The following is a 14,327-nucleotide window of genomic DNA, read 5'->3' on the forward strand; positions in this document are numbered from 1 at the left end:
TATCATTAATTCACACGCAAAAAGGTTTTCAGAGGAGAACTTTTAAAATTGTTGCATGAGAATATCAAGATATAACTTACAGTAATTAAAGTAAGACTTGCAAGAGGATATTGAACAAGAAATATCATTGCTTATATCAGCTAGATTTTGATAGCTAGCAGAAAATATCAGACAGGTGTTTACCTATGTCTTTTTGACTATGTAACAAAGGGTATTGGACTGTGTGAATTAAAAAAAAATTATGACTACCATTGTAAAGATATGGAATTCCAGAACAATTAAATGTTTTCATGCAAAAACTGAACATAAACTAAGATGCAGTCATTCACATAGAAGAAGGGAATACTACCTGGTTTAAAATCAGGACAGGCATGTGTCTGTGTTGCATCCTTTCCCCATATTTATCCAACACGTATGCTAAGCTAATTTTCTGAGAATCTGGTCCTTATGAAAAGAATGTGGCATCAGGATTCCAGAAAGATTCATTACCAACTGTCAATATACAGATGACACCCCTTTATTTGGTGAAACCAAAGGGGACTAAAAAGAGCATTTACTGATTAGGATCAAGGACTTAGCCTTATCCCTCAACACAAAGAAGAAAAAATAAACCTTCATTACTGAATCAATAAGTAACATCATGACAAATGAAGAAAAATACAAGTTTTCAAGAATTTCATTTTACTTGGGTCCACAGCCAATGTCATGAAACCACTAGTCAAGGAATCAAAGGAGATATTGCATTTGGCAAATCTATTGTTAAAGACCACTTTCAAGTGTTAAGAAGAAAAGACAAGCATCTATTGACAGACCTGGAGCAGTTACTGTCTGCTCTTAAGGTTTCCTGCAGATGCAAGAGAGAATGTCCTCCCGAATTCTGCCTGCCTGCCTCTAGCAGCCATGATTGAATAGGGGAGGACAGTGATGAAAAAAGGGGAAAAAAAGACATGTGCTAGTTACTTAATCTGGTGTCAATATGAGAGGATTCTAGGTGAAGGGGTGGAGTCTGGCCTGTCAATCAATATATAATTAAATAGGCCTCTGTATGGGCATGGCCTTCTCCTGAGAGTTTTTGGAAATCCTCTATTTCCTCCTTGGAGGCGGGAGATACTTCTCTCAGCTCACTCCCTTTGAGACGCTCTACTGACAAGACTGACTTCCTGTGAGACATCCTTGAGGAGAACCCACATGGACCTACCCTGAAGCAGCCCTGGGTGCTGGAGAAGTTACGTGGAGACCCCTGCAAGCGCCGAGATGCTTACAATGCCACTCAATCCACAGGACTTTCCACCCACTGGCCTGTGATCTTCCTGCATTCGGCATCATTGCATGTGTTCCATGAGTCAGAAGATGACTTTATAGATTGGTATCAGACATATGAACTTGATCTGGACTGGGCTGGGATGTTTCCTCAATATTCAACTGCTCTTGTATATAAAGATTTTTCCTATACATATGAGAGTGTCCATGAATTTGTTTCTCTAGTCTATTTGGACTAACACAACATATATTTTTTAAAGTTTTATGTATATATACTTCACATATCATAAAATGTAATTATTAAATCATGTAAAGAAATTCATGCAATCAACACAAGAAATTCAGAACATTTCCTTTTCATACTCATTGTTGTAAGCCCCTTATTTCCCACCATCCTCACCTGCCATGCCCCTAAGCAATTATCAATTCAATTACTCTCTCTAGAGGTTTACCTTTTCTAGATTTTATATACAGAAAATCAAACAAAACACAAACAGGAATCAATCAAGCAAACAAACAGAAATCAACAATGGCTACATAAAAATAGAAAAACTTCCATAAAGAAAACTGCAGAAAATATTAAAATCTGAAACTACTTTAAAAGTGGGTCAAAGGCCTCCACTCAAGTACTACTTCAATGCAAGAACACTTTGTTCAAATAACGTGGCATTCCATGATGCTCACCTCCTGACAAGATTGCTGAAGACAAAATGGGTGCATAGCAAATGTGGTGAAGAAAGCTTATGGTGCTCGGCTATCAAACGATATAGCTTCTGGAGTCTTAAAGGCTTTAAAATAAACAAGTGGCCATCTAGCTGAGAAGCAACAAAGTCCACATGGAAGAAACAACAAGCCTGTGTGATCATGAGGTGTCGATGGGATCAGGTATCAGGCATCAGAGACCCAGAACAAAAACTCTTATCATTGTGAATGAGGGGGCATGCGGAGTGGAGACCCAAAACCCATCTGTAGGCAATTGGACATCCTCTTACAGAAAGGTCACAAGGAAGAGACGAGTCAGTCAGGGTGCAGTATAGCACCGATGAAACAGAACTTTCCTCTATTTTTTTAATGCTTCCTCCTTCCAACCTATCAGGACCCCAATTCTACCTTACAAATCCAGCTAGATCAGAGAATGTACACAGGTGCAGATAAGATCTGGAAACACAGGGGATACAGGACAGATAAACCCCTCAGGACCAATATTGACGGTGGCGATACCAGGAGGGTAAGGGTAAGGTGGCGGGAGAAAGGGGGAATCGATCACAATGATCTACATATAACCTCCTCCTAGGCAAAGGCAGCAGAAAAGTGGGTGAAAGGAGACATCGGTCAGTTTAAGACATGAACAAATAATAATAATTTATAAATTATCAAGGGTTCATGAGGGAGGGAAGGTGGGGGAGGGAGGTGCAAAATGAGGAGTTGATATCAGGGGCTCGGGTGGAAAGAAAATATTTTGAAAATGATGATGGCGGCAGATGTGCAAAGGTGCTTGACACAACGGATGGATGCCTGGATTGTGATAAGAGTTGTATGAGCCACCAATAAAATAATTAGAAGAAGAAGAATTACAATTGTTTAGCTAATAAGTAGAAGAACTAATATTTTGGGGGAAATGGGTCCAGAGGAAGATCAAATGATAAAGCATTACATTTTGACTTAATTCAACTCTACAGTGCTCTCTATCTGCTAACCACTTTATTAACATCCCTGGACTGTGCTCAGAGGGGATACACTAGAGTTTTAATCTATATTGGACTCTGCAATGGATTTTGAACTTACACTGTCACTTGTAGTCTTATGAAAACCAAATATTCACAATTTAGGTTCTGATACTATTCCCTCCTCCAGATCTGGAGTTTATTATTTACAATAGTTATATCACTGGTATGTTTCTTCTATGTGAAGTTAGTTGTGCCTCACTTAAATGACTGCTTGATTGAAGACAGGGCTTTAACAACCATATGTTATTCTTTCTGATAGCCCAGCACTATCTAGTCTTTTCATCATATTTTGGTGATCTTTAGTGATCTCTTCATGGCGATGGACATCAACTGGGACAAAGCCATAAGAACTAATTCTTCTTAACCTGGGCTAGAGTTAAGTGTGAGCCTAAAATCTACTCATACAACTATGGCTTATAAATATTTTTTGTTCACTTTAATGACATCATTATCATTTTATGATATAGAACATCATTAGTCATCCCTTGGGACATAAGGTCATTCACTTAGCCTTTGGTATAGAATTGAAAATATTGTTAAGAAAAGGAAAGCAAACAAATATAAACAGATGTCACACCTCAATACATGAATTGCTGATTTTCACAGATTAAACTCTTAAGTGACTGGACACCATTCATATGAACAGTGGAAAACAGTGATTGGGAAAAACATTCAATAACACTGATTCACAAAGGCAGACTGTACATACTATATTAGTACCTCTCATAGAAAGCAAGGAGGGAATTAAAATAATAAATTCATTGGACTCTCTTAAAGCAAGAGATCTGAACCAAAGTCCAATGATGCCAATTCCATAATCTTGGGAAGCAATAATCTTATTCTCCTCACATTAGGACATTTCAGTATTTAGTCCAAGAGAGCATTTCTCTTCCTTAAATCTGCTACAAGTGAGGTTGAGCTAATGCCCAGTTCACTTAGTAGGGATTACACATCCAATCATTCTGGCGTGAACTACTAAGCATAGTGTGCATCTCAAAAGAGCGGAGTCAAAAATCCCAGTAGCCTAGAGAACATGAGTTATCAAAAAATGGAAAGTAGATAAAAAGCGTCTAATTAGGAACATAGTATCAGACATATTATCCCCTTGAGTTCTATTTAAATATGGTTAAGCAATTTTTCCTTATGGGAGATTGCTCCTCCAAGCTTACCCATCAACAAACATGTAATAGCCTTCTCCAAGGAATGCATAACCCTGACCCTACATCTTGACTTGAATTTCCAGTAAGGTTCGATTTTCACTCCTGTGTGAGTGTCGGCTGATTGAAGGTGACTTCAGCACAATGGTATATGGCAGCAACGAATGGTCTTCTTTCTACCCCATGCCCATTTTGAAAACTGACGCCAAATGAGGTGAGATCTGGTGATGTTTAAGATGTACATAGCGAGCAGGAAATTTATGGTGCATAGGCTCTAGGCACGCTCTCTACCTTACTGCTTGGGAGACAGGATTAGACAATTATACGATCATGCTCAGCTTTCATTTGGGTTTCAGTAATTCCTCTCAGTTACATTGCCCTTGATCAATGTACCAGGCCTCTTACACCTTCCTTGCCACTGAATTTGGATAACTTGTTGTTCCCTTATCCCTGGGTTTGTTAACACCACTTCCTTTACCCCACCTCCCCCTCTTTCATGTCACAAAGTCCCATTGTTTTCTCCTCTGGATTGTTTATCTAGCCTATCTTATCTAGATAGACCTGCAGAGATAATAATATGCACAAAAACAAGACAGAGCAAAACAAAGCAACAAAGCAAAACAACAACAAAAATGACACACACAAAAAGAAAAGCCTGTAAATAGTTCAAAGTCTGTTTCAAACTCCTAATATAGTTTCAAACTCCTAATAGTTCAAACTCCTAAATGTTGACATTTAGGAGTGTTTTCCGGGCAAGTCTGATGGTGTGCCACACCCTGACCCCAAAGTCCATATTAGGCACTCCCTCGGAACATCCATGCTCTGCTTCCTTTGCAGTTCTGTTGCAAGCACCTAGTGTTTTTCTCCGTGTCAGCAAATTTTTATGCTGAAGAAGCCCTCTCCCACAGTTTTTTGTGGTAAATTTAGGAGCCTCAGTTTATACTCAAGTATATATGGTATGTTCCTTTATCGTCTTTCCATTAATTATTACGTGGCATACATTCTTGTCTCTCATTATATTACAGATCTTAAAATTTATTTTATCAGAGATTATTATAGTCACTCTTGACTTTCTATGGTTGCCATTAGCTTAGTAAATTCTCACCCTTCTTTGATTTTTAATCGTTGAGTTTCAGGTGTGCATCTTGTAGGCAGTATATAAATGGGTCTTGTTTTTAATCCAGTCTGCCATCTCTGTTGCCTTGCTGTTGCTTTTATTCCATTAATATCCATTGTCATTATTGATATACATGGGTTTGTTTTGCCATTTTACTGTGTTTGTGGTTGTTTATTTCTCCCTTTTATGTGTGACTCTATTGGTGTTCTTGCTTCTCTTATATTTCTGTTGTATTTCAAGTGCTACTTTCATTTTATTGGTCTCTGGGCTGTGTTATCCTGTCTGATGCTTCCTGGTTTCTGTTGTTTCTCCACCCATAGTATTCAGTTAATATTTTTCTAATGCTGACCTTGTTTTCTACAAATTCCTTTAGTGTTTCCTTGATTGGAAATACCTTTATTTCACCACCATATTTGAGGGATAATTTTTGATGGACATAGGATTTTGGTTGGCGGTTTTTTTCTTTCAGAAGTTTATATGTGTCACTCCATTGTCTTCTTGCTTTTATAATTTCTGCTGAGAAGTCCAAGATATTCCATGTTCCTTTGTAGGAGATTGTTAGTTTCCTCTAGCTTCCCTCAAGATTCTCTCCTTTTTTTAGAAATTGGAGAGTTCCACACAATCTATTATAGTGTTTTTCTTTGGGTATATATCATATTTGGGTTTCTATTAGATTATGGAATCCTGTTTTGTGATGTAGGGAATATATATTTTTTACATATTTCTCATAATATTTTATCTGTATGTATGTATGTATATATATATATATATATATATATATATATATATATATATATATATATATATATAGTCTCTTCTTTTTCCAGGATCCTGATGAGATATAGGTTGCTTCTCTTGATAGTGTCCTAAATAATTCATTAGTTTTTTGGATTCTTTTGTTGTTGTTGATTATTTCTTTTGTGGACTGTACTCAGAGTGATTGAATTCAAGCTCACTGATTCAATTTTCCTCTTCTATTGTAGTCCTCAGATCTATTACTATGTTGCCTAATTTTATTATCTCATTTTTTATCTTCTCGGATTCCTTTTGCTTTAAGAATTTTAGTAATCCCATTCCTTCTATTGTGTATGAGTGTTCACCACATCTCTTGAAAGGGCTTAAATTTAATTTATCTGAATTCTCTTTCTGGTAATTCCAGAGCATGTTCAGAGTACTAGATTGGACTATGGTGATTTTCAGTTGTTTGTGTTAGTCTTTCCTGACTTTGGGGATGTTCTGTGATTGACTGTTGTGTCGTTGGCATTGTGTACAGCTACTAGTGGCATGTGAGCTGTTGGATAGTATAGAGGTAGTTGGCTCTGTCTCGTAACATGGTAGAGACCTAAGAAGAGCTGTAAACATATGGTGTGAATGCAGAAAAGGGGAGAGAAATGAGTAAGTGAGAACAGTAGAAGGGAAGAAGAAAGACACTAAAATAAAATAATGGTAGTAATAACAAGTGGCTCTCTGGATAAACAAAAAAAACTTAAAAACAATTGGAAAAGTGTTTTAAGAGAAGTAACCAGAATTAATAAGTTCCCTGGAAATATATACCAAAGGAAAAAGAGAGAAGAAAAGAATAATGGGGATGGGGGTAGATTTCCATGGAAAAGGAGAGATAAAAGAGGCAACAGACTTCAGTGCTGCTTGGAAATGGATACTAAAGATATTTTGCATGAATGTGGGATCTCTGCACTGAGGGGTGTATGTGGGGGAAGCCATTGTTTGGGTGAGTGTGACAATTAGCTTTATTGTACCAACCTTGGCAATCTCTCTCCTGTAACAATAGGAATATGTGAGATGAATAAGGTCGCAGTTTGATTGGATGGCAAAGAGATAAATGGTTCTGCAAGGCCCACCACCATTTTTCTTGCTCTCTGGTGATCACACCAGCATGCTGCTTATTTAGCTAGTTCTCTGCCTCAACCTCTGTGCTACACTACGTCTGGGCAAGCCAACACTTGGATTATGTCACTAAAGCTTGTGGTTCCTTTGAAATCTGCTTCACCACACTGCTGGTGTGTACATCACTTGAGCTTGAGGCTGGTGGACCCTGTTGCCTTCCATTGCTTGAGTTCAATATCCCATCTGGACCTGCTTTGCTAAGCTCCCATGCTACTGACTATTGCTGACTGTTGCTGACCCACCTTGTTGTCTGCCACCTGTGGGAAGACCCTGCCTGTCTTGCCTGAGTGAGTGGAAGGACTTCCAGTAAATTAACTGTTCCAAGAAGGTGAGTTGGACTGAGCCCTCTGTGCTGCGGTATGGATTAATTAGGTTGTATATTCCTTCTAGCTGTATAAACCTATCTATCATCTATCTAATTAATCATATGTGTCCTCATTTTGCTTCTCTAGAGAACTCTGCCTAACACAGTGGGTGTGTAGATCATTACTAAGGGGCTCAAAGATATCTTTTTAAGGACGAAGTACTACTAACCCATGCTCATATGTAGGTGAAAGCTTTACAATTAATAAGAACGTTTGTAGAAGAATTTATACCTTTGAATTGTGTTATTGATGAAGAGTGCTGAATGTACAATGAACAAATCTGTCTTATAAGTACAGCCAGAATATTTCTTACTTACTGCCATCAAATTGATACTGACATATAAATATACTCTACAGGGTTTCCAAGTATGTAAACATGTGCAAGTAGACAATGTCATCTTTCCTTCACAAAGCAGCTGATGGATTTGAACTGCTGACCTTGTAGTTAGCAGTTCAAAATTCACCTGACTGCATTACGAGGGCTCCTTAGAGTCCTTTCTTTTGAGACTTGAGTCTAAAGCATTTTGGATATATTATCAAGAGGGACCAATTCATGGACAAGGACTTCATATCTGGTATAGTTGATGGCCAGAGAAAAACATGATAAGCTTCAAGAAGATAAATGACTCAACAAGGGGCATAGTAATAGTGAGAGGATGGCACAAGAGCACACAGCGTTTTGTTCTCTTGCTATAAGTGGGAATAAATTCCAAGGTACTTAACAGCAAAAGTATATACAAGGGGGTATCCCCCTCCTAAAAGGTGTATTTTTTCCCAAAGCTAAGTATTCATAATTAAAAAAAAAAACAACCTTATCATCTTCAAAGTACTCTCCATTGCACTTAATACATTTGTCAAATTTGCTATTTCATCCTGGAAACATTTTTCAAACACATCTGTTTATATGGTTGACAGCACACCCTCAATTTTTTTTTTCACTTCTTCTCTGTCATCAAATCGCTGTCTTGTCATGTTCCTCTTCATTCATGGAAACAAAAGGAAGTCAAACAGAGCATGGTCTGGTGAGTAAAGTGTGTGGGGCAAGAGAGGCATGCTGTTTTTTGCCAAAACCTGGTGAACTGAGATGACTGCGTGAGCGGCTGCAATGTCACCGTGGCAAAACTAGTTCCCCGTTTGCCACAAATCAGGTTTCTCTTTTTGGTCACACACTGTTATGCTATCTTTTCAGAACCTCTAAATAGAAAGCTTGATTAACTGTCTGATCTGGTGGAATGAAATCCAAATGTACTAAAAGTTGATATTTTTGTCCATGCAGGAAACTGACGGATGTCCAGAAAAGGGTTTGACATCAATCAACATTTGACCACTTTTGAAATGAGAAAAATTTGAGTTTTCCCCCATAGTGCTGTCCTTGTAAGCTGTGTTCAACATCACAACAATTTCTGCAGCATTTTTCCTCAGCAGGAAATAAAATTTCACAGCCTCATGCTGTTCCCTTAATTCAGTCATCACAAAAAAAACGAGGTTTGAGTGTAACTGCTTTTATGAAAAAACTCACTGCAATCAGAGAGAACCTTCCCAGTTGCAAGTTGCCCAGAGCTCACCTAACAGGAAAAATGCATCCTAAGAAAACTCAGCCCAGCCTAGCTGGTTTCCATTTTGGGGGAGGGGTACCCCTTGTACTTCAATTATGCAATATTAAAGTTTAGAACTCTACTCCAGATATTAAATCATTTCAAGGTTATTATATCCTTCTAATTTCTTGAATAATTTTGAACTGATTTCCACCAGTTGTAATATTACCAAGTTAGAAATAAGCAATATAATAAAACCAAACTCAATGGCATTGAGCCAATTCTGACCCACTGCAACCCTATAGGACAGAGTAGAACCACTCCTGAAGGTTTCTGAGAGCATAAGTCTTTAAAGGAGGAGAGAGACTATTTTATCTTGAGCCAGAGCTTGTGGTTTTAAATTGTTAGCCTGTGGTTAGCAGCCCACTATATAGCCTACCCACTACACCACCAGAATTCCTTAAGCAATATAACATGCATATTGAGATAAATATTTTATATGTATTAAGTATTTTCATAAAACCTTAAAAAAACCATTGCAGTGCTTTTTAAATTTGGGGTTGTGATATCTAAATGAATTATGAAATCTATTTAGTTTATTAGGATCATGTTTTTAAAAAGTCAAACAAAATAGAAATAGGCAACCAGACTTGGTAAAGAGAACACTGTTGTGAAGCTTGCTTCAATTACACATTCAAATTATATTACCGTAAAATGTGGGTTGCAGACTAAAAACTGGCAAGGCACTGCTTATCAGAACAACTACCATACAACACATTATCCTTAGAAGTGATCTAGGTACCTGACTGGTATCCACAGGAATTGGAGTAAAAGCTGCTTGTGTCAAGGAAACTGTTGGGCCCAACAGGTCCCGTATATATGTTCTCTCTTGCTTGTACTCCCGGCTGTGTTCCACTTTCAGTTTTTCTTTGGGAAGAACAGCTTCATAACAAGGAGCATACCCAGGAGGAGGAAGGAATTTGAATTCTCCATGTCTTCCCCCAAGGAGAAAGCGAACCCTAAAAAAAAAACCATATATATATATATATATATATATATATATATATATATATATATATATATATATATATATATATATATATTTATATATATATATATATATAGAGAGAGAGAGAGAGAGAGAGAGAGAGAGATCAGGGGCAGTTATGTTCTCATGTACATGAAGTTCCTAATCATCTGAACAAATAAATTACTAGTATAAAATTAACTTTATTAGAAGTCCTATCTCCTTCCCTTTGCATCACTATCTCTTCAGTTCAGAATCTACGAGGTTCTAATCATAAAAAAATAAAACAGGGTGAGGCCTACTTGTCAAAAGAGGAAATCTATTTAATTGAGGTTAACAGACCAGAGAAGAAAAAATGACTATAATTATATGTACGATATTTCTATGTGAATTTAGTACATGTTCTTATCAATTCATCATATAATACTTCAGGGTACCAAGAATCAACATAGAATGAGCAGACATGTTCTATCAATATGCTTAAAATCACAGATACTTGACGAGGTACAATCTGAAAAAGAGTCACTTTCCAGTATTGATTTCCTAATAAATTCTAATGTGATAAACAAATGGAACTTCCATTTGCTGAAGAAAAGATAATCTTAAATATTTATCAATTTAGCAACAAAACAGTCTAATCATGTTCAAGCAAAGTCATGATTGAAAAGAGTTTAATCTGATGTCCAATAAACTGCACTTTTATAAAACAGCTAAATGATCATTTCTTGGGGCTCACTTAAATAAAAATTTCTTTTTATCTCTAATTAGTTTTACGAATTTGTGCTTTAGTTCAAGGGTATTAAAATAAATGAAATTAAAAAGAGAATATAAAATAGTATTAAGAGTAAAACATATGGGGATAAATTAAAACCTTCTAGACGTTTATAGAACAAAACATAATTTGTGTGTATACACTAGAAAAGTTCACTGGTACATTGATAGTTAATATTGTATGATTATTCCACCCCTTCCCAAGTATGGTACTTCTCTCACTGGGGAATACTTCTGTGAGTTTAATTATAATGAAAAATGACCAGAATAAATGGATGGCCAGTGGTAATTGGTGTCATTTTTGAGGGTAAATGTGTATAAGTGGTAGGTAAATGCATGTAAATATTTGTGAATAATGAAGTTTCCCCTTACTAAGAGACACCTGCTTCGTAAACATTACAGCAATTTACTGAAAGGATGAGTTATAAAAATCTTCATCTTGACTTGGTAAGATAATTAATTAAGTGCAACACAGTCACATAGAAAGGAAACATGAAATTCATTTGCAAGAAGTTACCTGGCTTATCACACTTAATAATAGACCCTGTGGATAAAATTTTCAGTTTCCAGAGATGCTCTTCCTGGATGGACCTTACCTTTTTTTCAAAGGTAAAATGCCAGGTGAGCTGGATGTCCAGGAGTGCAACAAAGGTTGGAAAAGAAGTGGTGCTACAAGAGTGTGAGCTGTGAGAAAGAAACAGACCAGAAAAACAACCACAGCTAAACAATAAAATACTCACTTTATTCCTGCAGAGAAACTAACAACTGGAAAGAAAAGGCCATCAATGTTGAAATTCTCAAACATTCCTTGAACAGGCTGGCCATTAATGCGGAAGGAGATGCTTGGAGCACTTAGATCTAAACAGCAACTAATGACATCATCAGTTCTTAACAGGTGTTGGTTTGGTGAGCTTACAGTACGAGCAATACAACCTATTGGGGGGAAACATTAAGGAAGTAATGCATTTCTATCGGAGGGTATCTTTGAAGCCAAAGTAAAAATTATGAGTAGGTATCAAAGTTCAATGTACAAAACTGAAGTTGAATAAATGTTAATGCAAATTCATAGTATAGGATAAGCCCTTTTAAAAAAAGCATTTGTTTTTTCAGGAGTCATGCTACTATCTTTGTCAAAAAAATGAATTTTTGATATACAAATGAAATGTACATGCAGATGGATAGTATTTAATGCAGAAATAATCTTAGAGTAGAAAATATAATAAATAATATAAGAGGAAATATGCCTGGAAAGATACAGTTATCACCTAATAATTGTATGACAACCAGAAAATTACTTAATCTGTTTGAAACTTAGTATCTAATAAACAGAAGACCAAATAGCATTACTTTATAGAGTTGCTATGAAGAGTAAAATCGTGGTTTATAAGTAGCACAAAATCTTAAACAGAGCAGGTACTTCATAATGCTAGTTTCCCTTAATTTTTAAAATAGTAAATCATCTTTCTGCTATAAATTAAAATACACAAAGATAATTAAATCAAATACTGTAATCGTTCATTCATGCATTGCTCATTGGGAGATAACCACATGTCAACTGCTTTGCTTTATTCTCAATTATATTTATTCCACAATTAAGAAGATCTAGGTTAGCATCTTCATTACAGGCAAATAAATCTGTGGCGAGGAATAATAAAGGTCATTTCAGCACTGCTTTGCTAATTAGCCTCATAGGAATTTGTTTCTCATAGTACAGTGAAATAAAAGAGGTGACGGTCTCCTAAACCCATTCATGAGCATGGAGCACTCTCCCCAGGAACCAAGATCATAGTAGGTTTCATGACACAATCTTTGTTTTTGCTTTTTTAAGAAAAATTTCAACTACAATTAAAAGTTTTTCCAATAGCCCCCCTAAACACATCAGGTTAACAGCAAAGACTCTTACTTGTGCCAGTCAGAATCTGATACCAATTAAATGGTGGCAGCTTTGACAATTAAGTATATTTTCTTCCATGGCTAGGAAGGGAGACCACCATAACTGACAGGTCCCAAGGATATAGGGACTGTGAATTTTTATATCATCTTTTCACTTTCTGTCAAGAGGTTTAGAAGTAGCACATTTGAGGTATAAGGTTCTTAATTGTGAAATAAATATAATTGAAAATCAAAATGGACTAATTGGCAGATAATAGAGAATGTGTACATTTTGTATTTTATCAATATTCAAATCCTCAGGTAATAAATTCACTATCAAACAGCTGTTCTAGAATATTAACTACAGTAAAACCATTTTGAAAATAACAAATAAAAGAAATGCAGCTCACAGAGAAATATCTAGCCCCTTAATTGTATATAAAAGTTATAAAGATGTTATTGCATAAATGTTTAGTATTATCCAAAACTATTTCCCACTTGGAAGAATATTATGATGCTAATTTTAATAACTATTAAAAATTATATGCATCAATTGTTTTGCAATGTCTAAAACAGATTACTAGGTGAGATCATTAGTGCACAACCTAATATTTTGAATGCTATCCACAATCTGTAAATAATTTATAAAAATTTTTCAATTTGCATTTATATACACTCATATCAAACTAAAGAAAATTGCAATTCTATTCTCTGCACTATCTAAAAGGAAGATAGAGTAGGGCTGGAATTAAGAGTAAGTCCAAAGCCCATTCATATAGCTATGGTTTATATATGCCCCTGTTCACCGTATAGACCTGTCAACTGTTTAACTAAAAATCAGTCATGGCTGAGTTCTATTCTAAGTATGGCCATAGACTCAGGCTCTATCAGCCCATTAAGCTTGGTCATGTAGCAATATTTTGACTTACCTTCATATGCATATGTATGCACACACACACAGAGGAAGGGGCTTCAAAATGTTTGTGGAAAAATTCATGTTCTTTTAATTCTATTTTTCCATGTACTTTTGAAACTCTCCACTTGTGTAAGTGGATAGGTATATATTCACACACATATATATGTATCAAAATAAAATTATTAAATAAATATGAAAAAAATCTTGAAACTAAATGCAACACAAGTACAAGGGAGCTTCAATATGTTCATAGTAAAACAAATGGAAAATATATTGGAATGTTTCCATGAAATTATTTAAGGCCCTCTGTAATGAGAATATGCCATGTAATTGTGATCATTTAAATCAATAACTGACAGATTATAAGGAATATCAATAATAAAACAAATTTTACCCCATTTTGGTATGTTTCCTGAAATTAATATTCTTTGCCCCTTGTTGGCCAATAAAATAGATGCTTTGGCAATGAGGAATACATTCTCTGACTTTCACTGCATCACCGCAATCCAAGGAAGTACACCCTAAGACTCCGCTGACTCCCAAACAGATGCCCCAGTTCAGATGAAATGTCCAAACATCATTACTCTTTTCTCTACATCTACGCTTTTGCTATTAAGTGGTAAAATTCAATAAATATCATCATTATTTACAGCTATATTAAATGCTTTTATTTAT

General features: G+C 36.0%; 1 protein-coding gene and 2 non-coding genes across 3 annotated transcripts in view; 1 reads left to right on the top strand and 2 right to left on the bottom strand.

Annotated features, from left to right (window-relative positions):
- Positions 1 to 14,327, bottom strand: part of RYR2 (ryanodine receptor 2) — an 819,632-nt gene that overhangs the window by 385,757 nt on the left and 419,548 nt on the right. The window contains exons 21-22 of the mRNA XM_075556394.1: positions 11,605 to 11,797; positions 9,869 to 10,085 (exon numbers count right to left, since the gene is read on the bottom strand). Coding sequence (XP_075412509.1) covers positions 9,869 to 10,085; positions 11,605 to 11,797 — 410 coding nt within the window. The remainder of the gene's footprint in view (positions 1 to 9,868; positions 10,086 to 11,604; positions 11,798 to 14,327) is intronic.
- On the top strand, positions 795 to 924 carry LOC142455821 (small nucleolar RNA SNORA31). The gene has a single exon (XR_012785943.1). It is a non-coding gene; the product is annotated as a small nucleolar RNA SNORA31 (small nucleolar RNA).
- On the bottom strand, positions 12,759 to 12,886 carry LOC142455839 (small nucleolar RNA SNORA24). The gene has a single exon (XR_012785955.1). It is a non-coding gene; the product is annotated as a small nucleolar RNA SNORA24 (small nucleolar RNA).

This window comes from Tenrec ecaudatus, chromosome 8 (assembly GCF_050624435.1).
Source record: "Tenrec ecaudatus isolate mTenEca1 chromosome 8, mTenEca1.hap1, whole genome shotgun sequence".
NCBI classification, from domain to species: Eukaryota; Metazoa; Chordata; class Mammalia; order Afrosoricida; family Tenrecidae; genus Tenrec; species Tenrec ecaudatus.